Source organism: Polyodon spathula, unplaced genomic scaffold (assembly GCF_017654505.1).
Source record: "Polyodon spathula isolate WHYD16114869_AA unplaced genomic scaffold, ASM1765450v1 scaffolds_764, whole genome shotgun sequence".
Lineage (NCBI taxonomy): Eukaryota > Metazoa > Chordata > Actinopteri > Acipenseriformes > Polyodontidae > Polyodon > Polyodon spathula.
Window position 1 is genome coordinate 636182 of NW_024472252.1, and position 22234 is coordinate 658415.

General features: G+C 44.6%; 4 protein-coding genes across 9 annotated transcripts in view; 1 reads left to right on the forward strand and 3 right to left on the reverse strand.

The window, feature by feature from the left end:
• The window catches only part of sgsm2 (small G protein signaling modulator 2), a 39234-nt gene extending 31814 nt beyond the window's left edge, over positions 1–7420 (reverse strand). The window contains exons 1-2 of one of the 4 annotated variants that reach the window (XM_041241202.1): positions 7047–7420; positions 445–520 (exon numbers count right to left, since the gene is read on the reverse strand). In XM_041241202.1, the coding sequence (XP_041097136.1) occupies positions 445–520; positions 7047–7106 (136 nt within the window). In that variant the 5' untranslated portion in view covers positions 7107–7420. The remainder of the gene's footprint in view (positions 1–444; positions 521–7046) is intronic. The other 3 variants (XM_041241203.1, XM_041241204.1, XM_041241206.1) reach the window with 3 other exon arrangements.
• A 2196-nt stretch (positions 7421–9616) lies between these two features.
• tnfaip1 (tumor necrosis factor, alpha-induced protein 1 (endothelial)) lies at positions 9617–15890 on the reverse strand. Its single transcript, XM_041241111.1, has 7 exons — positions 15692–15890; positions 14275–14615; positions 13559–13728; positions 12586–12675; positions 12200–12252; positions 11910–12105; positions 9617–11684 (listed from the first exon to the last, which is right to left on the reverse strand). The coding sequence occupies exons 2-7, from the start codon at positions 14501–14503 to the stop codon at positions 11448–11450; spliced, it is 975 nt and encodes a 324-aa protein (XP_041097045.1). The 5' UTR covers positions 14504–14615; positions 15692–15890; the 3' UTR covers positions 9617–11447.
• Positions 15891–16274: 384 nt separating this feature from the next.
• On the forward strand, positions 16275–19788 carry ift20 (intraflagellar transport 20 homolog (Chlamydomonas)). 3 transcript variants are annotated; one of them, XM_041241115.1, is made up of 5 exons: positions 16275–16513; positions 17255–17399; positions 17691–17776; positions 18093–18196; positions 18854–19788. In XM_041241115.1, exons 2-5 carry the CDS (start codon positions 17273–17275, stop codon positions 18933–18935), a joined length of 399 nt encoding a protein of 132 aa, XP_041097049.1. In that variant the 5' UTR covers positions 16275–16513; positions 17255–17272; the 3' UTR covers positions 18936–19788. The 3 variants fall into 3 exon arrangements, with proteins under 3 accessions (XP_041097049.1, XP_041097048.1, XP_041097050.1); XM_041241114.1 differs by having other exon boundaries at positions 16291–16517; XM_041241116.1 differs by lacking the exon at positions 16275–16513 and adding an exon at positions 16542–17165.
• A 98-nt stretch (positions 19789–19886) lies between these two features.
• Positions 19887–22041, reverse strand: tmem97 (transmembrane protein 97). Its single transcript, XM_041241112.1, has 3 exons — positions 21324–22041; positions 21007–21151; positions 19887–20566 (listed from the first exon to the last, which is right to left on the reverse strand). Exons 1-3 carry the CDS (start codon positions 21441–21443, stop codon positions 20295–20297), a joined length of 537 nt encoding a protein of 178 aa, XP_041097046.1. The 5' UTR covers positions 21444–22041; the 3' UTR covers positions 19887–20294.
• Positions 22042–22234: the final 193 nt, after the last annotated feature.

A 22234-nucleotide genomic window follows, 5' to 3' on the forward strand; every position in this document is an offset into this window, starting at 1 on the left:
GTCAAAAATCACATAAGCAAATCGTCACACCCTTAAACCTTTCTACTACACATCTCACTCTGCTGTACTTTCATTGCATTCAGAAAAGTTGGGATGGAAATAAGACTCCTATTGCATAGCAGTTTCACCCAGGTTTTACTACGAGCTTGATTAAACACAGTGTATAGGTAACAAGCTTGGGTGTGTCGCCCAAACTCATAGTGAAACCAGGAGTGGATCAAACTGCTACGAAATGCAAGTCTTATTTCTAACTTTGTATATGATAAAAATGGAACTAAAAAAATTAAAATGGGGAGCAACATTTCTATATAAGACAATGTATGGGACCTGTAAATGAAATGACACATACGGAGAGCGTCACGCAATTTCCTCTGGTCGCCTTTAAACCAAACTTTAACAACGAAACTCTTAAACAGAGCGCCTCGGAGCTGATCCGTCACTTACTGCACAGCGCGATAATGTGGCTGCTGTCCTCGTGAACAAACTTCTTCGTCACAGCCTCTTCCATGAGCTGCTTCACCTGCGAACAAACACAGACAGCAGGTCAGCCCTCGGTTTCACGCCCCCCCCTCAACCGTCATGCGACAGACCCGAGGCCTGTCCAGCTGCAATTGGGCAAAATCAACTGCAATTATAGGTCAGCTGTGCATTCATTGGGCGTGCTTATTTTAAAAAGTGGCACCATTTGACAAACACGTGATCCACTGTCTATCGGGACAATGTTGCTGATTGATGACTGCAATTACAGCAGCACTGTTAGCTTGCTATGAGAAGCAGCTTAAGCAAATCACATCTAATTGCATTTCGCAAACCATTTACACTTCAATTCAAACACAAGAGCTAATTATGAGCCAAGTAGAAGGGCACGCCTTTCCAAGCTTGATCATTCGCAGTTCCACGTTGGGTTTAACACAGAGTAACGAGTCTGTTTCTGTACTTGCTCCTGTGATTAATCACGTGAGTAAGCGTGTGAATGCTGGGAGCTGTTTATGGTACTATTTCGTATAAATGTAACTACACTTGTAATTTCAACTAACAATGCGGCTCCAATTGTAATTCTAACTAGAACAGGAATTTAGCAAATACTTGACTGCGATTGGTTGATTTCTGACATGTGGTTTACAATGCACCCACAGAACCAGCTCTCCTTTACAACAACAACCTGATCCCCACCTGCCAGCAGAGGGCCCAGGAGCACCCAATTAAAAGGCACTCCGACCGTAACCCTATTAATGACTCCTAATGACCAGCTTCTAGGAAAGGAAACGACAAAATGCTTTTAGCACGTCGTACCGGCGAGAGAGAGAATCCCTTCACTGCACACACACGCACACACACACAGCTGGCCAGCATCAACACCTGCATCAGCCGTTTATTTCATTCAGGATGTAACTGTGACATGCCTCCCATCACACCATGCATGTGTGTGTCGTGTCCTTTTCTGGAAGATAAGAAAACGGAACACGATCTGAACTGTGGGTCCGTGAGCAAATACAAATTACAAAAAAAAAAAAAAAAACATAACGCAAACGTATAAGAGTCTGAAAAGAAACGGAAGCAAGCAAAACAATAATAATAAAGACAGAATGACAATAATAACATTGAACTGCAGCTGGCTGCTGTGCTTCCAGGATTACACATGCCTGACGAAAACGCGTGCAGGGGGGCCACATTGAGGTGACGGGTCTGTCCTTAAACGCAGACGTTTTGATCATTGAAAAGCCTGGGTCTTGCCAGCAGATGGACATTGATGATTTCTCCAACAGTAACACAAGTTACAGTCTCATGGAATGGGCCGGTATACTAGTATTCTATTACAAAATGAAATGCTGTTTTTTTATTTCATGTAGGATTATTCTTCAGATTTAAAGCACTTCCCATCCCCTCTCCGTGTGTCAAAGCTGTTAAGCAGCAGTGTGTCTGTGAGGGCTGGGGGAAAGCGAATGCTGATGGGAGGTCTCAAGGGAACGAGTCACCGCTAATCCCATCGTCGAGGAGTGCGGCACGGAGTGGACAGGCCTGCATGATCCCTGCTTTCAGGAGCCGCAGCTCCCCCCGTCAACACTAACCTTCACAGTAATTAAGACAGGACTGTTACATGCAGCCACTGCGGAAAACTCCTGGGTTTAAAGTGAATGCAGCTTACTGCTTGAAAACTGATGACATATTCAAATACAGATTATGAAGACCTTTTTTACTTTGCAAGCCTCAATAAAGTATTCATTCACTGATTGCACCATCTCTTTCAAACAGGAAACTATAAAATCGAAAGCAGCCTGGTGTGCTGGTAAAACCTGCCTTGGTAACGGAGTGTGATAATGGGGTGGGCACGGGTGATGTCACAGAGGGATTCTAGAATTCCATTCCAAAGCCGGAATGGAGCTGGAATGTGATCAGTGTTCCGAGGTATACAATCAACCACATTTCACCAGGCAAGGCTCAAGGAGATGAGGACGTGGGATTCTCACGAGGGTCCCCGAGGACAGTCTATGCCACATTTGTGTCGGCTCTGATGCAACCGTTTCCACGGCAACGGTGATGCAATCCCTCACTAGAAGGTCCCAGGAGACAAAAGGCTATATTAGCGATGTCATTTTTTAAAAGGAACAGGCGTTTTATCGCTTTCAAAAAACAAAAATAGGACTAAACGCTCAGAAAATCCAGACCCTCAATGATTTACTGTGAGCCAGCTAAAAACAGACAGCAAAGCTCACTGTACCATCCTTGACTTCTTACAGATGAGGGCAGGCAGGCCAGTGACTGCCTGGTGCCAAACTCTGCAAACCAAAGGCAGCAGATACAGTAATCAGCTTTTGCTGCCTCTGATTGCTTCATTCCTCACAATCCCACAGTCTAGAGTCAAAGAAGTCAAAGATAATGGAATCAAGTCTATCTGCAGGTCTCTGGAGATTTCTCCCAGGAAGTGTATGGATAGACCAATACTGTATACTGTACTGTGGAGACTATAGACAATATAGCGATTACCAGAACAGCAAGCACAACGTGTGTGAGAGATTTCACATCACTGCTATAGAGGTGCTGAAATGCATCTAATCAGATATAATGGGTGCTATCGTTATTTTAGGAAGGTGTGAGGGGGTGGGGTCTGGTAACCCCACCAGACAATTAGCACATGACTCAGAGGTTGTAAATCTTGTAATGTCACAGTGCTGCTCAACGCAACTGTGATCACCTGGCCTATTTCTGTGTAATAAGACTCCTACTGCATAGCAGTGTCACCACTTCCAGGTTTTACTAGGAGCCCGATTAGCCACAGAGGTAACAAGCTTAGGCGTGTTCTTCTGAACTCATAATACAACCCGTGATGGATCAAACTGATATGCAATGGGAGTCGGATTTCCATCCCTGTTTATATATATATTTTGTTTATTTAAAGTAAATGGAAGGGTTATCGTTAGTAATATTGTCAGCTATTTTCACAAGGGAGAGAGAGAGAGAGAGAGAGAGAGCGAGAGAGAGATCTGACCCAAAACCCACCCTCCTGTCCACAGTGGATTCTATCTTATCAATCCATCTGTTCCGATGCAATGCTCTCTCAAAGGCCGGGCGTGAGTTCCTTTCATTAGCTTTCAAAAAGCAACAGAAGAGAACTCATCATGTACCTCTTAATAGGACAGCTATTTTTACACCTGGAATCAAAGGCTCTCGATCCCTGAAAAAGTGCAAATGAAACGTGACAAATCGACCCCAAAGTCACAATGCCAGTGCTTTCCTGAACATGCTGCTGTGTTACAATCATTTGCTGAACAAGCCTGATCTCCATCACCCTGCCAAAGACAGCAGGGAGGGATATTAGACTCCCACTGCATAGCAGCCTGAGCCCTTCCTGGTTTTACTACGAGTTTAATCAAACACACCCGAGTACAGCGTTCAATGAAGGCACACCTCAGAACACACTGATTGAGGAGGGATGAAACCCAGGGATATCCAGCCACCTTACAAACCCCTTCAGCATTACTGCCTCTGACAACAGTACTCCACAGCAGCAGCAAAAATCAGCCAGCTGATGCAATTTAACTTATTGGGTATCTCTGCTGATGCTTTCAGTTGCCGAGCAACCCAGCACAGGGTGACTGGAGTTCAGAGAGACAGTGCTTGAAGTGCGTAAAAGCAAGGCTGATCCTCTCAGCCAGACAGAGCTGTGGGTTAGGGTCTACTGATGACAACCCTGACATGCAAAGACGCATTGACTCACAGCATTTCAGTAATAAATGCAGGAATCCCACGGGACTCCTGGGTCCCGGTCTGAGGTCGTGTAGGAGCACATGAAAATATGTTCTGCCATTGGATCTGAATGAAATCGCAAGGTAGACTATACAATGAGGTGCAGCAAAAAATTACAATTTAACACAATTGAAGAAGATAGTCACTCTGTAGCACTGAATAATAAAATATCATATTAATTTAATGCTGGAACTCTCAACACATATATATATATATATATATATAATGCTTTCAAAGTCAGTCCAAAGCAGCCTTTGCCTATTTCTGCAGACAATGAGAGATAATTACATTATTCATCAGGATAATGCAGGCTGAAGCAGGAGAACGAGGGGAGCGGCAGCAAACAAGATATTCGAGCACTGAAGCGTTTGACTGCCTCTGCTCCTGTCTGAACGGGTGCAGTGCACTCGCAGGCAGGCTGCAAGACCTCAGACTGGAAACATCGCAGGAGACAACCGGGATTCACAGCAGCTAACAGGATGCAGTCCTGGTTACACAGAGTTCTACAGAACACACCTGAGCTTGTTACTTACACACTGTGGCTGACCAAGCTTGCAGTGAAGCCCGGGTGACACTGCCATGCAAGAGGAGTCTTATATTCACCCCTGCTATCTCAAGAGCAGCACACACTGCTCTTACAGAGGATGATGCAAAAGCAAGTACATTGAAGTCTCTAAACTGTAAAAGCTTTGTAAACACCCGGCCCACAGTATTCTCTACATAGCGCAGAATGCTGAGCTGTGTACACAGGTGAGGCTGCCAGGGAGTGACACATTCCAGTGTGAGGCACTCCCAACACAAACTGCAGACTCAACACAACTTCCTGTGCAAAACCTGAACTGGGTGTTACTGTTTGTTATTGGTAATGAAATATACAGAAACCCCAGGGCACCTGATCAAGGGATCTAAAGAAATCACACAGGACAGCTCCATCGGCAGGGTTTCTCCTTTTGGGAAAGCCAGCAAAGAAGGAGCGGTTTTCCTTGTCCGAAACCCGAAAGGGCGATCGTTTTCTCCTTGGTATTCTTAACTTTTCCACCGACCCTGCAATCGCATCATTTCATTCAATAACTCAGCCATCCATTCATGTCTTAGAACTGAGAGCGCGAGCGAGCGAGCGTGTGTGTGTGTGTGTGTGTGTGTGTGACACCACAGAGAGCTTCCAAATCACTCCAGACTGCACACACAGCGCTCTCAACCCTTTGCAGCAAAGAGCAGTAAAGCCTGATCAAATCCATGCCATTGAAAAGGCATTTAGAGGGTCAAACTGAAACAGTGGACTAATACTTCAATCTCTGGTATTCTGCCATGAATGTTTTTTCCAACATGGGCAGAGCAACACAGTTTGAAAATCCCTCTGTACAAACAAAGCATAACAGGACTCCCTCAGCATAGGGGTTTGATCCATTTCAGGTTGGATTGTTAATTTGACACATCTGTTTTCCTCTCCAGGATGTTGAGCACCAATACAAGCTCAAAGTCTTGAAACTGCCCACCCCTATGGCGGACCCCTAATCCACCTGTTCCCAGCAGTGCAGGGTATGCACTGCAAACAGCAGCATGGCTGGTAGCGAGAGAACACACCTCACATTGTTTTAATGGTCTAGTGCAACCCTGGTAGTAATGCTGCAGCTTTGCCATGGTAGCTTGCAATGTGTATTCTCTGGCTATTGTTAATCGTGTACAGCACTAAGGCATCTGTTAGTTAATTTAGTTGCTTAGGGACATAAAACATGGCATTGTTCATAAAAGCTGTTGCTATATATATATATATATATATATATATATATATATATATATATATATATATATATATATATATATATATATATATATATATACCCAACTGAAGCCCGGCTGCTCTACACCTCGCTGTTAACGCTTTATCTCTGCGTTTACTTTAGAGAAAGAATAATGAAGAAGTGTATGTCTTATAAATAAATAAAAATAAATGTCCTATTGTACAGAACTGGTCTGAGTGAAGTTGACTTCCAACAGGTTCTGCAATGCTGAAAGGTTTGTAAAATACACCGACGAGCTCAAACTAATACCATCTTCACACAGAAAAACAAACGCATTGCTCATAACTTACTTTACAAACAACACGACCACACGCGCGCACAACCGTGATATGGTCATTTGTTTTAATAATACAAATATTAATACGAATAACAACATCAACTGTATTATTATCATTTGTATCACTTATTTCCGTGTGCATTAGTAATATTTCACAATGCACATCTTTGATTTCTACAGGTTGCACGAAGCAGAATTCTACGGTTGCAATATTATTCCCAGTTTTGTTTTTATTTCCCCCCAACGTTTGCATTTGTGGACCAAAGAACTGGCTACACCGGGTCTACACGTCGTGCCAGCAGATTTGTGGTGGTTTTTTTAAAATCCTTCTCTTGTATGGAAGCGTTGATTTATTATTTTATTAGCCTCAGCTGTGAAATGCATGCATGGTGATCAACGGTGGAATAAACGCGTCCAAAAGCCAGCCCACACGAAAACTACGAGCGGACACGAGCCAATGCTAAACATAACAATGCATGCTGAAAAATAAAAAATGCACTTAAAAACTGAATATATGCATGCTCCGTTTCGAAAACTATGCCAATGTAGAGTACATTGCAATGCAACGTAGTTATTTGCACTAACAAAACACAAAAACAGGCCGAGTCTTGTGTTCCGCTTTCAGCTGTTGCAAATGCAAACCTAATAAAATGTGAAGCAGCAATGCGCGCACGGATCTGGTAAAGAAGTCGCAACACATTCATCAGGTTACATCTCCTTACCTCTCTTTTGACATTCCAAATCAATTTCTGTTTAAAATCTGCCTCCGTGGTCGAACCCATCGCTGTTTGAGTGCAGCTTTTGATAACAGAGCCGAAAACACTTTGTTTCGTTCTATAAATGTTTTTTTGTTTTGTTTTTTTTTTTACCCCCTTTCCTCGTTCTCATATATATCGGTGTTTTGGAAGCTGAGCCCAGCCGCCGCGGTGTGCAAGCGAAGTGCTGCCGGGAACCATCTTCAGCTCCTTCTGCATGACGCCACTAATCCGGACCCGCCCCCGCGCCATCGCACATCACTGGAATAAGGCTCTGCTCACACCTGGACCTCAAAGGGCTGAAACGGATTTTTAAAACATGCTATTTTTAGAGGGACTCAAATTAACCAGCGCATAGCAACAGTTAGGGGAGCAGCAGTTGCATTCAGACCGCATTAACACACACACAGAGTAATGATACACAGTGCAAGTCAATATGCGTTTGCGCTTAGATTTAAAACACAGTGACAGACTCGACACTCCAGCTAGAATGTGGAAGGGAGTTCTAAACTAAAACTCGAATCGAGTTCTTGGAATAACCAATAGACCCCCATCTGCCTATATTATTATTTATAGCAATAGATAAAGAACATATTACTAGGTACAATGTTATACACACGCTGTTTTCAGTTATGAAGACTGTGTGCTTCTTGCTTCTCTATAATAAAGTGTTCTTAATTCACCTTTTCAGTTTGGATAGCCGTGTGTGTGTGTGTGCTTCTGTCTGTGTTACATGGCATCGATCCTGGCTTGTTTGCTTCGATACACATATTTCCTGTCAATATCAAACCCAGCTGCGAATGTGAAATGCTAATCCTGGATACAGTTGCATCAGTAATGCACCAGTCAATACATCGATTAAAGGGGCTTTCTCTTTAAATCAGTATCCGCAGTGACGGAAACGAAGCGTATCTTAAAAACGCAGACACTGGGAAAAGGAAGTAAGTCAATCTAAACATCCTAACTGAATTGATTTTGTTAAAAATCCTGGTGACAGTGTGTTCTGAATGTTTCTCGTGAACTGAACGCATACACTGAAGCACCGCAAACAAAGCAACGCCTTTATCCTGTTACAGACTATGAAGAGTTTGCCTTTATCACCCCCTCGTTAGACTGCAATGCACACCGGAGACACAGAGAACACCACTCAGGAGGACGACTGATCGATCGGTTAAGTACACAAGACACGATTCAAATGAAACATGTAGACAGATAAAAGTTAGAAGAAGATTGCCTTGGAAATTCGCCATGTAGAATGGAGCAGACAGAACAGGATTGGAAGAGGATTGTAACAGCATTGGAACCAGACTGGAACAGCATTGGAACAGGACTGGAACAGCATTGGAACCAGATTGGAACAGCATTGGAAGAGGATTGTAACAGCATTGGAACCGGATTGGAACAGCATTGGAAGAGGATTGGAACAGCAACAAAGTCTAATGGATGTGCACCCAATGGTTAAATGGACTTTTGTGTTTCTATGTAAAGCCACAGTGCAAAGCGCTCAGCTGTCTCAGGCTATGATAGCTTGGTGCTATTATTTAATGCTAGTTCTGCATGCACTGTGCACGATACACCAGTTACCTGATCACAGTAGTTTGTTTGTTTGTTATTTGCTAATTTTCCAAAGCCACATACAGATAATAGTGCCATCATTAAAAATTAATTCTGGGGATAGCCACAACAGTAAACATTTACACACACACACACAGCAAAGCACAGAAAACTGTACTGACAACAAATTGCAGGTGTCCTGGCATTCCTGCATTGGCTGCCCGTTAAGTCCAGGATTGATTTAAAAATATTACTGCCGACATACTGTATTCGGCCTTGAATGTTTTGGCTCTGATATGTTAATTGATTAGACCTGCGATCTACTGATGCTGGGCTCAGGTCTATGGGAGATCAGGCATTTTGCTGTTGTGCGCCCAAGTTATGATGTTTTTAGATTGTGAAGCGCTTTGAGATGTGCTGCGCGAATTGCGCTCTATAAAATAAAGATTATTATTATCATCATTCCCTTCTGGGTGTAAAACAGCGTCAGGCCCAAGCGTGTACTGTCAGATACATGGGATAGAGTGCCTAGTAGCCTGCCCACTGTACACCACTATCTGAGCTGGACCGATGTGCCCTCTGGTGGCACAGAAATAAAACTGCTAAACAGAACGATAAACACTTCTTCAGGTAAGGGACCAACAAAACATTGGCTGGATAGGGAATACAAGGATTGCATTAATAATGAAGGAGAGTTGCAGGGTGGCCAACAGGACCAATGCTGTGCTAACCATTGTGACGTGGTCTTTATACGAGCCTTAAAGTGAGCTTTGACTGTACTGTAGTAAACTTGCAATGTCTGCACAGCACACTGTCACACAAAGGACTTTCCCGATAGTATATCATCACTGTACATTTAATTCAAGTACCCAAGCTGTTGGTTTATTCCATGTCAAACTCTTTTAGAACTTAAAAATCTAAACAAGAAATCATTAACAAAAAAAGAGCCCAAACTGAACTCAAAACATTTGAAACACAGCATATATTTCACAGATATTTATTTGTTTTTTTGTATGTGTGTTACCGGTATATATGTAAAACATGAAGTCGTAAATCATTCACTTTTCATTAGACAGGTTCATTAAAGTACACATTACCACAGATAACAACTAGCATCATTCTTCTGTGTTGTGGTGAGGCGAGGCTTTATAGTGTTGGGATCGTAACTGGAGACTTGATTCACACACCCTCCTGCCCTCGATACACCTCCTCGTGCAGGAGATGAAATGGGAAATAAGAGCCCATATCTATCCTCAAGGGGGAGCAGTCAAGTGGACAAATATTTCACTTCATGTCATAAATCAGAGTACAGTTAAGGATTCTGATCCGGCCCAGGTTTTACTATGTACTTGATTTGAATAAAATGCATTGTGTTTTTTTCACAGGCTGCTTCGTTTCATTGGGTTGTTTTCCCATCTAAATAAAACGTATGCACAATTTTATCTTGTGTACTATAAACTCACAGATCACAAAGATAACAGTAAAACATGGAATGGATCAAACTGCTATGCACTGGGAGTTTTACACTTGGCCCCAGTCACGCTGATAAGTCGTGCAACTGCTGTAGTGTTATGATCACGCAGAACATCCTGCCAGTCAGTTAGTTTATTCATTTTTACAGAGAGATTCACTGATTCACTCATTTTCGATTTACAGAAACCAGAGCTCTCCAGTTATAACAGAACTTGGTCTACAGTATTGTTTAATATTATTGATATGAATAAAATACATTTAAAATACTACTCCCCCCCCCCCCCCCCCCCCCAAAAAACAACCCGAAACTGACGCAGAAAAAGAATAGAATCTAACAACGGTACTAAATACTAAAACACACTTTTAAAAAAACGAACATTGTGCAAGCGACTGCCGGTCAGCGAGCACAGCTACCCCCTGCTCAAGCCGAGAGCAGACTGATCTAACGACACACACACACACCACAGTGTCAGAGCTCTTCCTCGGAGTGGTGTCTGTTCAGATACCTACCCTCAGCTTCAGGACTGTTGCCCTTTTCAGGCTGTAGAGCACAGCTGACATTAGATTCAAGACCTGATCGCTCTGGTAACAGTGCAGGGGAGGCTACAGAAGGCTGACTGAAAGGCTAGTTAGTCCATTGTTAGAGATGAAGGGTTGGCTGTGTCACAGTGCAAACATAAAACACTGAAAATAGCTATAAAAGATATATAATAAATATCGTTTTCATACCAATATAAAAAAAAGACTAGTAATGCAAGCTGAGTTTAAGCTCTCTCTCAATATCAGGTAGTGTCATCCGCGTTAAAAGGCACTCAGGGTTATCTACACACACTGACAATATAGTCCAGATTGTAAAACTTGTGTATTCCACTTCGAATAAACCATATCTATTTATTAAAAAGAGAAGTAGTTTCTGGTTAGTTGAGTTAGTCTCTTAAAACAAGGTGGGTTGTATTTCTCTACACAACACACTGTACAAGTTAAATGAAGTTACAAAGTAAAAGCGATGTGTGGGAAGGATGAAGTCCCTGAAGCGATGCGGAGGACCCTGGGCTTGAACCTCAGCTCAGCCACCAGACCCTGGGCTTGAACGCTAGCTCATCCACCAGTGGTTGAGTTTGTTGAGTTGGGTTTGCACCCAAGCACACCTACAGCATAGCCAAGCAACCAAACTGACCGACACTGACTGCATGCAACTGCATGAAAGTGGACAACCAGAAACGGGACAATCACTTAAAAAGAATAGCTGCCATGAAGCCCACTCCTTCAGGTGGTGCATCAGGCTTGGACCCAGCTTTGCGTGCCTGTAAGAGAGCCCCGTCTCTGGGCTGACCAGTGGGGTTAGTCTCTGTAGCCTGGCTGGTGTCCCAGCTGCCGGTCGTCGTAAGTGCTGTATCTCTTGACGTGGATGCGCCGCACCCGGTCCCGCAACTCTGTGCCCTCCTCGTCCTCGCTGTGAGACCCCCGGTGGGACCCCCGGCTTGTGGCCTCCAGCAGGGAGTTGTCAGGGACCCTAGGGGTTTCGTACAGCAGCACGTTGAGGGTTTCCTCGTAGATCCGAGCCTCTGGAAACTCCACCTGGACAGAGAGAGAGGGAGAGATAAGAGGGGGCTCCTTTGATGATGGTGCTGGCTCAAGTGTCTGTCTATGCGATCAAGCTGGATTCTATTGGAGCTTTTACACAACACTGGGGAATCCAGGCTTCACGTCTCAGTGCTGTAGAATGAGGTTCAACAGAGCTCAGCGATCGAGCGTGGTGCACGGGAATGCTCGCGTGACTGCTACAGCTGAAGCTACAGTCACCTTGGTCTGCTTCTTCTCCGTGGCGTAGACGATGGAGGTGCAGCACACCTCTGCCAGCTTGCGGCCCTGCCCGTAGAAGGACCAGCAGCAGATCTCGTCTCCGAGCACGTCCTTGATGAAGAGGACTCTCCCGTTGAAGCGCAGGGACAGCTTGTCAAACAGCTCGATGTTCTTCAGCAGGTTGTCGTCGGAGTTACTGAATGAGACAGGCGACAGAACAAGGCGGTCCAATGGATGCTTTGAACACTTTCAAAACTTGTATCACTTGCCCGTCAGAAAGGGTGTTATACCTGGTGTAGGAATACTTGTTGTTGCTTCTGTTGTACAGCAGTTTCACAACCGGCTGTAGGGAAGATAAAGCAGCTGTCAGCCCTTACAGTGTGAAAATCTTAGCTTATACTATAGTTAATGCGTCACGTGCAGGGTGCCTTTTACTGCTGTAAGAGATGTAATCTTGTGCAGTCTGGGCAATACTGAGCTGATAAAATCTCTTATAAAAATCAAATACACACAAAACTTTACTGAGGCACTGAGGACGGACACAAGGATCCTAAATCAGGTATCGACAAAGTTTGCTTTCCTTGGGAATTAACCTGCGTTGATTTTTCAGTGCCTTTGATGACCTGTTGAATTGTAACGCTGGCAAAGGATCAGAGGAAGCAGTGCTTTTTGTTACCTTGGTACACGCCTCAATCAGCTTCTCCTCCTCCTTCAAAGAGGTGACAATGGGAATAGTGCAGACCGGCTCATACAAGTCTTTCTTTACCTGTGCGGAAACAAAACGGATTCTTTAAGAGCAGCTAGGGGGCAAGCGGCCGCAAGATCTACAGTACGCAGGGATCTGGTTAAACAACAGAAACATTGGCAGATCCCTCTAAAGCCTACATCAGTCCTGCTGGTGCCGCTGTGAGGATCAATTGAGTGGACTGTGCTGTAAAACGCTGCGGAACCTCGTTTCACAGCTGATCAATGTGTCGAGTGATTACTAAAACGCTAGATGACGGCACACTCGTGGCTATCCGCGGTTGAGTTTTTAAGTGAAAGAAATCACAGAGTAGACATGAACAGGCTCACAACACCGCCCCCACCCTCTCTCACTCATTGTTAGCTAACACAGCCAGTGCGTGGAATGCAGTTGCCAAGGAAACCAGACAATGTCCACCTTGTGATGGGTTAGGCAAGTTATTTCAGCAAAGGCAGACGAGAGAGCAGGGCTTTCACTGTGGGGTCTAATGAGCCACTACATTCCAATTAACAAACAAAATACGAAATACTTTAAAACAGCACATGGAGGGAGAAACATGTTTCAGCACAGGGGCCCATAGCAATCTGACGCTCTTAAAAAACTCATTTTTAGTTGTTTATTAACAAATATGATCGCCGTACTCTGCACCTTTTATGTCTTTTTTTAAAATCCAACAGAAGCATTAAAATGCAGCATTCGTTTTCCATAGCCTAGGTTCAAGAATCCTTTTGCATTTCAATAGGCATTCATTTTGAATATACATTTTAAAATGGGGTTCTTGAAGCTCTTAGCTAGGGAAGCAGAGTGCAGCAGACACCTGGCACAGTGATGCTTGGATATAAGCCTGCTTTCCAGCTGAGCATCTCTGCAAGAGTGGACCTGTCTCCCCCTCTCCTCCCCTCACCTGCAGCGCCGTCTGGCAGATCTGCACCAGCCCCTGAATGAGGTAATACTTGGCCTCTGCCAGCAGCTCTCTGATCTCCTGCTGGCTCTTGGGCAATGTGATGGTGGTGTCTCGCAGGTAGTTCAGAATAGAGCCAAAATGCTTCCCACTGCGGTCAATCAGGATCCAGCCTGCAGAGAGATGCAACAAGGTGACTCCAGGCAAGGCAAGGTGACTCCAGGCAAGGCAAGGTGACTCCAGGCAAGGCAAAGCGAAGGGTCACCAGGGATGAACTGAGCTCAGTGTTACATTCGTTTGCTCTGTTCCACTCTTAAGCCCATGAATCACTAGGTCATTTTCAGGCAACTACTGCAGTGCTATACCTCTTATTGTTAATATCTCACTGAACCTGCTATCAGAAGACCAGTTTGAAACCAGGCTCGGAACAGTTCCATGAAAAGGCACCAATCGCTAATAACTCAATTAACCTTATTAAAACTGACCAGGAACTGAAGCACTTCATTATTAAAATGACACATTATAATAAACCTGGAATGGATCGGCACAGGAACTAATTTCCAATAATTCTAGCTTAAGGAAACCCATTCACTCGAATACACTGTAAATAACTCATGCAACTTGGCCTAATTTAACCCTTTCGTGCACGAAATACTGAAAATAGCCGACAAAGTAGCGCTGAACACAAATATATTTACTGTACAACACAGTGCAGTTACCTTCCTTATCAGTGAGCACCTCCATCCTGCCACTGAACATGGCTTTGAGCATGGTGTCCTGCCGGGTCAGCACCTGCACAGTGGTGAAGTAGACAGCGCCCCCTACGTTCAGACGCACGTAATTGTGGTTGGGGCTCCCTTTGTAGCTGCAGGTCTTGGGCTTGCCCCCGGGGGGGGTTGGCCCTGGCAGCGACGGGCACAGCTTGGTCAGGCAGGACTCTCCAGACATGCCCCTCTGTAGGTAGATGACGACTCTGCAGACTGTCGGCTTGATGTCCCGCGCCGTGGTGACTGCTATTGAGGGCACTGCCCCCGGCACTCTCTTCCACACTCCGGCATCACTGCCAACGCAAACAACAAGTGCCGTGGGTCTGCTGTGTCAAGGCACCAGCTAGTACTTCAAGGGCAAATTACACTGAAATCAGCAAACGCTTTCCAGAGAGTTCAGTTTAGTCACTTTGTGCCAGCACAGTTCCATCTCAATTGTGCCAGCACAAACACAAAGAGAGATCGAAGTAACCCAAGTTACCTTTCCCTAGACCTGTGTACGGGTCTGATGTGTGGACAAAAAAAAGACAAGGCTTTTAAAAAAAGTTCCTGCTTACAGCACCCGGGAGTCAGACTGGGAAGCAGGCAGGAAAGGACCGGCGGAATGTGGGCGGGCACGCTAACAGGGAAAGGGAAGCTGCAGCCACTGCATTCCAAACGCATGACAGAGCCCAGGAGGGGCGATGGACACAGGGGGATCCTCTGTGGGTTTTCAGGGGGGAAAACCCCAAACACCCCCTTAAAAGACCCCATACCTACTTCTCTGGGCTTTACCATGCTTCTGCTATGCTTTAATTGAATAGGTTAAACTGGTGAATCAAACTTCCCTCCCCCTTATCACTACACATTATCTGAGGGCCAAATATCAAGCAGGCTCTGCATTTTCTATACTCGTAGTACTTTGACACCTTTGATAGAGAGATTTCAGTACAATGCGCTTAACACAGTAAAATCTGGACTATGAACTAAATTTTACGCGTTATTCAACAAAACTAATCAAACAAATAACTAATAATAATAATAATAATAATAATAATAATAATACATAAATAAGCAAATACAAACATGAATAAAACAATAAAAATAAATAACAACCTTCTGAAGGCAGGGTATGGCTGAATAGAGACCCATTAATAGCAATAACCTGCGTGCAGTGTTGAATTGCTGACAGCGTGCGGGGGGGTGGCGGGGCGTTATAATAATTCAATTTAAGACTACAGTTACATGTGTCCATTAAGAGAACATTATATGAGGATCTGTATCGTCTGCAGCCCGCCTCCCACTCGCAATAGCGTTAGCGCGTTTTAAATCGAGCACAGTCTAATAAACAGACCTTAGTTGTTAAGCTGGGTGATATAAAGTTACTTACCTGTCAAGGCAACGTGCGCCTTCTGTTTTGTTTTCGTTCTTAAGTGTGTTTTTGTTTTGTTTTTTTCACGCCTTCTCAAAATGAAAACTTTCCAGTTTCCTCCTTAAAAAACACACACACACAGGAAACACAGCCTCCGTCTGTCAAAGGAAAGATTCGGAGGAATTCGGGGTTTTGTAGTCATTCCCAGGCAAACAAATCACCCCAGAACTACATCACCCATAATGCCTCTGCAAGACATTTTTTTTTTTTTTTTGGGGGGGGGGGGGGGGGGGGGGTGTTCCACTTCGGGAAGAAACGCAACTATTAATGAAACAACGAACAAACATATTTTAGGAGATACATTGAATTTAATAATGACGTCTTGTTCCTACTAACGTCCTTAATTACGGATTTTAATTGCAAGTAATTACATCTTTATAATTTGTGACACCACCCTAAAACTCTCGGAAAGGTACAGTCTAAGTTGAAGCTAATGGACTCGTCCATTTTACAGAAGAAGGGCGAATGCTTAATCGATTTTACTCAAATAGAACAACACAACAAAAAATAAATCACGGTATACTATCAATAAGTAATTGTACATTCGATAAGATTTATTCACGAGGTCTCGTACTAAATAAACTTCACGAAACCGCTATTACATTACAATTGTGTGATTTGCACACCCCCGTTTTTTTTGCGGGTGTAAAGCGCCGCGAAAGTGCCGTGTTGGTGATCAGAATCTGGTTAAACCCGTCGCCTTGGCAGCCAGCAAAACAGGAAGGCGCCGCGGCGTTTGAGACTCTCCCAGCCGCTTATTGCATCAAACATCTTTAAAAGGCAGGTCGGTGTCTCCCGTGCTTGCTTTTATATGTTTAATTTGCCGCGGTTAGTATCGGATCCGGAGCTCCTCTCTGTGCTGAAGCGGATCTGACTGTATCGCTTTCCTTATCAAAGGTTGCAGCTGGCTGCGGTGGAGCCGGGCGATGCACACCCAGCTCAAGCTGTATTTATGTCATTTCATAGCTTGCATTTAGACTTTTGCGGTTGGCAGAATTAGAGCGAGTGATCATAACAATGCAGTTCAAGAGTACATTGAAATAACAGGTAGAGCTGTTAAAAACGCGCCGCAGATTTCAAAGTGCTCCCCTCAAACCAGGACCGTGTTATATAACGGCATCGTTTGTTTGTGCTCATTTGACGTACCTGGTTTTAAAAAGACAAATAAATAAATAACGGCTACTAATTTCCCTTTCTGTAAACTTAGGGTCAATAATCCTTTCTCTTTCGTCAGCCTTGATTATGGCAGCAGTCCTTTTTGGGGGTTTCTTATTGGCACACCCCAAGGCAGCTGCCAGTAGATTCTCTACTGGATCTAGCAAATCTGTTCAATCAAAGCAAGATCTGGTACACCGTGCGTCCTAGCAAAGATGCCAAGGTCAAGGTTTCACAATGTTCGCCTGCTGGCTCTCTAGAAGACTCTTGCCAACAGGTTGGTTGAAACTAATTGAAAGCGGCCACCGCTGTGGTTCTGGACCAGGGCAAGCCGTTGGTGATGTGAATTGTCCCGTCTCTGTTTAGGTTTAGGCGTCCCAAGCAATGTCGAAGGACCCCCTGGCGGACGCTGGGCTTCACTTCGATGAGCTCAACAAACTGCGAGTCCTGGACCCGGAGGTGGGGCAGAAGACCACCGACCTCAAAGAGGAGTGTAAAGAATTCGTGGAGAGTAAGTCCAGGGGGACTCGGGTCAAACTGCAGCCAAACCTGGATCAGGACATCCGCCTGTACTGCCCACCCCGAAATATAATATCCTTCATCATAGTGTAATTCAGAAACAGCAAAGCGCTCTGTATCCCAGGACACTCAGCAATCACTAGAGATATAAATACACTGCTGTGTGACTGCTTTGAGTACAAGTTGGTTAGACTGTTTGTTTATTTGTTAATTTATTTTTTTTTAAACCAGAGGGGAAAAAAATTCTGCTAAGATATTTTTGGTCTTTTTTGTTTGTTTGAAGAAATCAGTCAGTTCCAGAAGATAGTCGGAGGGCTGATTGAGCTCGTGGATGAGCTGGCACAAGAGGCAGAGACTGAGAAGATGAAGGTCAGGGCTGCTTCAGTTATTCTGAACTTACTTCTACTGCGTATGATGGGCATTGCTAATGGCTGGCTAGTTCATATAACCCAAGAGTGTCCAAAGCGGTCCCCTCCAGTCCTGGTCTTTGTTCCAACCCTGTTTTAAAGTGTTTAACTGAACCAATTAAACCCCCATCCAGACCCTGAAGCAGCTCATTATCATTCCACCTGTTAAACCTGGAGTGGAGTGGCATCCAGGACTGGGATTGGACACTCCGGGGTCGCATTTATATAAAAAAATACATCTGTGTGGTCGGTGTTGTAAGTGGAGATTCTTCTTGCAGGCGATCGGCGCAAGGAATCTGCTGAAATCGGTGGCCAAGCAGAGGGAGGCTCAGCAGCAGCAGCTCCAGGCCCTCATCGCAGAAAAGAAGATGCAGCTTGAGAGGTCTGCCTGTCTGTGCCTGCCTGCCTGCCTGCCTGTCTCTCCCTGCCTGTCTGTCCCTCCCTGCCTGTCTGCCTGTCTCTCCCTGCCTGTCTGCCTGTCTGCGCTGCCTGTCTGTCTCTCCCTGCCTGTCTGCCTGCCTGCCTGTCTCTGCCTGCCTGCCTGTCTCTCCCTGCCTGTCTGTGCCTGCCTGTCTGCCTGTCTCTGCCTGTCTGTGCCTGCCTGCCTGTCTCTCCCTGCCTGCCTGCCTGCCTGCCTGTCTCTGCCTGTCTGTCTGCCTGCCTGCCACTCTCACCTCAAGCTCTTCAGAAACATACAATCTGAATGGACTCCTTACACGCGTAGTGAACCGAGTGGATCGCAGTGAGGCTCGCATTGCATCAGTTCCTCTTGAGCTAGAGGCAAGCGACCAGTATGATCACGCTGTAGAACCCTGAACGGCTCACACTGATATGAAATCCTGGTTCGGTCACCTCCTGTAATTTTGACCTGCGTTTGCATTAAGCTCTATGTAACAGAATACCGTTGCAGTTGTGACGGGAGAGTATGAATAATGCATGACTTGAAGCTCTACGAGTAGGGACCGCTATGCTGCAGTTTGCTAAATTGTCTGAATGCAGCCCCACTTCAGTTGAAGAATGCCCTTGCTCGTGTCCACAGGTATCGGATTGAATACGAAGCGCTGTCCAAGGTGGAAGCAGAACAAAATGAATTCATTGACCAGTTCATCCTGCAAAAATAAGAGACTGATGGGATTGTGACAACAGGAAGCAGTGAAGGACAGCCCGTCCCATCCCAACGCAGGGCACAGGAAGACCACACAGCCCCTTCTTCTAGAGCTCCAGACTCACACACTTGAAGTACTAAGGATTGGTGGCACGCACCGGGCCTGTTGAATTCTCCTTGGAATTAAAAAAAAAAAAAAAAACACTCACCCCTTTATTGAAGAGCTTAAACCAGGATGCAAAAATATTTGTCATACCTTTTGAAAAAAAAAAAAAAAATAGATATACACACACACACTAGTTGAGTGATTCATATTTATATGATTTCTATCTTGTGGTACTTTAGTAAAAAGCCAGTTGTATTAATTCCTTGTTTTTCTTTTTAAATATGAACATACATTAATAATAGCTGCAGGGTGCTGTACAGTAATGCCAGCAGTTTGATAATCTTGTATTAATATGTGTTGAAGATGTTGGCTCTCGTTTGTGTCGTTAAGGCAGCCTGCAGACACGTTCTTTGCGTTTGTTAAACAGCACTACACTGAAAACAGATCGATGCCCAAAGGACCAACGGTAGGCTTCGACTCTGTGAAACATATTTTTCGGTTCCGAGTTTGTTCTGTTGTGCTTATCTGGATCCGTCGATTTCATGTAAGTTTATTAAAAACCAAAAATGCTAATTGTTTGTGGTTGCTTTTTTTAAAAGGTAAATCGCAGTTTGTGTTCTGAGAAACTTAACGATCAATGACATTCAAGAGAGACACGGGGGCACAGCTCACTTTAATCGCTGTCTGGACTCTAGTGAACAAAGTTCAGAAGCTAAATCAAGCGTGTACGTTTGTTTTTCTCTTCATTGCAAGCGCTTATCTTTTCACTAGCTTGTTTACTTGCCCCTTATCAATAAGCTGCATGGAAGGTCCAGCTTATATTACACACATTAGTTAACAGAAGTGAATAATCCAACAGACTTTTAATAAAAGTAGGGTTTTATTCAAGTAACAAAAAACCCCACTAAACAAAACTGGCACATACTATTGTTATTTGTAGAAGTAATTTTGGCATGAAATTAAAAATCGAAATCAATCGCACCTACACAAAACCCAGCTGTTTTGCAGGCAGGATGAAAGCTTTGAATAGAAATATCTCAAATTATAAAAGCATGGTTTATTTGAATAGCTTTGCAATATGATCACATTTTTATTTCCTATTCCATAATTAACCCATTCCAGGCTTGACTGCAAGCTTGCTAAACCACAGTGTATAGGCAACAAGCTTATTAAACTCCTAGTAAAACCAGGAATGGATCAAACTTCTATGTAATGAGGGTCCTTTTTCCATCCCTGCCCCATGAAGGGCCAGCTCCACAAACCTCTCGGTTATCTGCTCTTTTTACCCGTCTGCACCTTTGCACCACGGAGTTCCCCGTTGTAGGCTGTGCTGAACAGCATGGTGAGCAGGAGGACGATGGGAACGAGGAGGTATGGAGCGTAGATAGCCGTGAGGGTCAGGCGCTCTGCAGGGGTCTCAGGCCCTGGGTGTGGCCCCTTGGGGAAGTCGTGGAAGAGGACGTGGGCGATGATGGGAACCACGGTGGTGGCCACATGGGTGGCGTAAACAATGGCTGGAGTCCTGATCCACGGGCAGCCTCCTGCAGAGAGGGCAAGGGAGGAGAAGGAGATGTAACTGCAGTGCAATAGGGGGCAGCGTGAACAGTGCAGTTCAGTAATCTTATCTGTTACACAGGAGTAACAGATAAGATTAGTTTTGCTGACAGGGTGTAAATGGACGATGGATCTGCTACAGCAGTGTCTAAATGACATCCTGTTTGTACTCGTTATCTCTTTAAAGCATATTCGAACCTGCACAGCGCACGACTCACACCGATGCAGAAACTGTGGTGTTACTACACAGCTCTCATCTGGTACTCTCCAGTCCTTTTAGCAAGGTACAGAAGCACGTTGCACCGTCGTCTTTACACCACTAGAGGGCAGTCTGTGCACTGTGCTGTGTAGACTGGCTTTCTGCAAGTGCTCCATGTGTGCTGCACCACTGGGAGGTGCTCAATAACAAAGCCAGCGCTGCACCCACCTTTGAAAAAGGCGTATGCTGCTACTGGGAAGAAGGGAGCCTGGAGAAGCGCTTCACAGAAGACGAACGACTTGAACCAGGCCGGGGGAGCCATCATCATCGGGTCCTTAAATTCTGCCGCGTACCATTTCAGAAGATCCTGGAGCTGGAGAAGAAGAAAGTCGCTATTTTAGCAATTAGCTGCACACGTACCACTAAGGGTTTCAGCGACCCCTGGTGTCTCGATGTGTGTCTTACATCGTTTTAGATAACAGCATGCAATGGGTTGGGTACGGGTCGTGCTCGTGTACCAGACCCGGGAATAAGAGGTTACTTACAGACTGTGTGTAGTACTCTGTGGGCAGTAGGGCTTGCAGGTCTATCGCCAGGGTAATGGGGATGTGCGAGGCGAAGTAAAGGAAGAAAAGCCATTCCAGTACACGAATAAAAGTTGCCATGGCTTGTGTATTCAGACACAGGCGGACGGGTACAGAGCAGCCCGGTGCGCAAGGAGAACGACCAGTAATATCCCTGGGCTTGATAACGAGGACTGCGGGGTACGCGATCAAAGAAACGCCGCGCAAGCTGTGGATCTCTCCTTGATCAACCTGGGAAAAAATGTTCACCCGGTTCAGAAAACAGCAAGACAAATAAACACGCTCTTCCTGGGTAATTCACTGCGATGAGGAGTCCAGAATCCCACAGAGGCAAAGCTTCACACATGGCGTGCTCCTGCGGGCACTCTCATTGGAGGGTTTGCGAGTGGGCGGAGTTACTGAACATTGTGGCATTTAAAGAGACAGGTAAACATTCTTACACCTAAACTCTACACGCACACGCACACGCACACGCACACGCTATGTAGAGGGTATTCCAAGGTGGTATAACATTCTAAAACATTGCAAATATAATGACTGATGTCGCATTGAGGGTCTGTACATGTATACAGTGACTTTATTTCTTATTGTACACGGGGTATTCATATAAACGATTTGAAAATTAAACACAATACATATGTGCGTGTTATGTTATATAAAATACATGACTACAATCTGCAATAACTATGAATTGAATAAAAATCGACTGAAATTAATTAAATACAAAATGACAAAATAAATATCACATTATTATTATTATTATTATTATTAATTAATTAATCCCACATACATATAAAAAGCTTCAAATCATTTTACACTGAAACCAAAAAGGAGAGTCTCATGGTCTGCATGGCCTGCTACAAAACTGCTGA

Excerpts from the sequence above, each read along its gene's own strand:
- tnfaip1 (XM_041241111.1), bottom strand. The coding sequence starts at position 14,503 with ATGTCTGGAGAGTCCTGCCTGACCAAGCTGTGCCCGTCGCTGCCAGGG. Across the intron at positions 12,106-12,199 it reads AACAAGTATTCCTACACCAG|TAACTCCGACGACAACCTGC; the intron begins GTATAACACCCT and ends TGTCTCATTCAG. Across the intron at positions 11,685-11,909 it reads CGGAGAAGAAGCAGACCAAG|GTGGAGTTTCCAGAGGCTCG; the intron begins GTGACTGTAGCT and ends CTCTCTGTCCAG.
- ift20 (XM_041241115.1), top strand. The coding sequence starts at position 17,273 with ATGTCGAAGGACCCCCTGGCGGACGCTGGGCTTCACTTCGATGAGCTC. Across the intron at positions 17,400-17,690 it reads GTGTAAAGAATTCGTGGAGA|AAATCAGTCAGTTCCAGAAG; the intron begins GTAAGTCCAGGG and ends GTTTGTTTGAAG. Across the intron at positions 18,197-18,853 it reads AAGAAGATGCAGCTTGAGAG|GTATCGGATTGAATACGAAG; the intron begins GTCTGCCTGTCT and ends TCGTGTCCACAG.
- tmem97 (XM_041241112.1), bottom strand. The coding sequence starts at position 21,443 with ATGGCAACTTTTATTCGTGTACTGGAATGGCTTTTCTTCCTTTACTTC. Across the intron at positions 21,152-21,323 it reads CAGAGTACTACACACAGTCT|CTCCAGGATCTTCTGAAATG; the intron begins GTAAGTAACCTC and ends CTTCTTCTCCAG. Across the intron at positions 20,567-21,006 it reads AGCATACGCCTTTTTCAAAG|GAGGCTGCCCGTGGATCAGG; the intron begins GTGGGTGCAGCG and ends CCCTCTCTGCAG.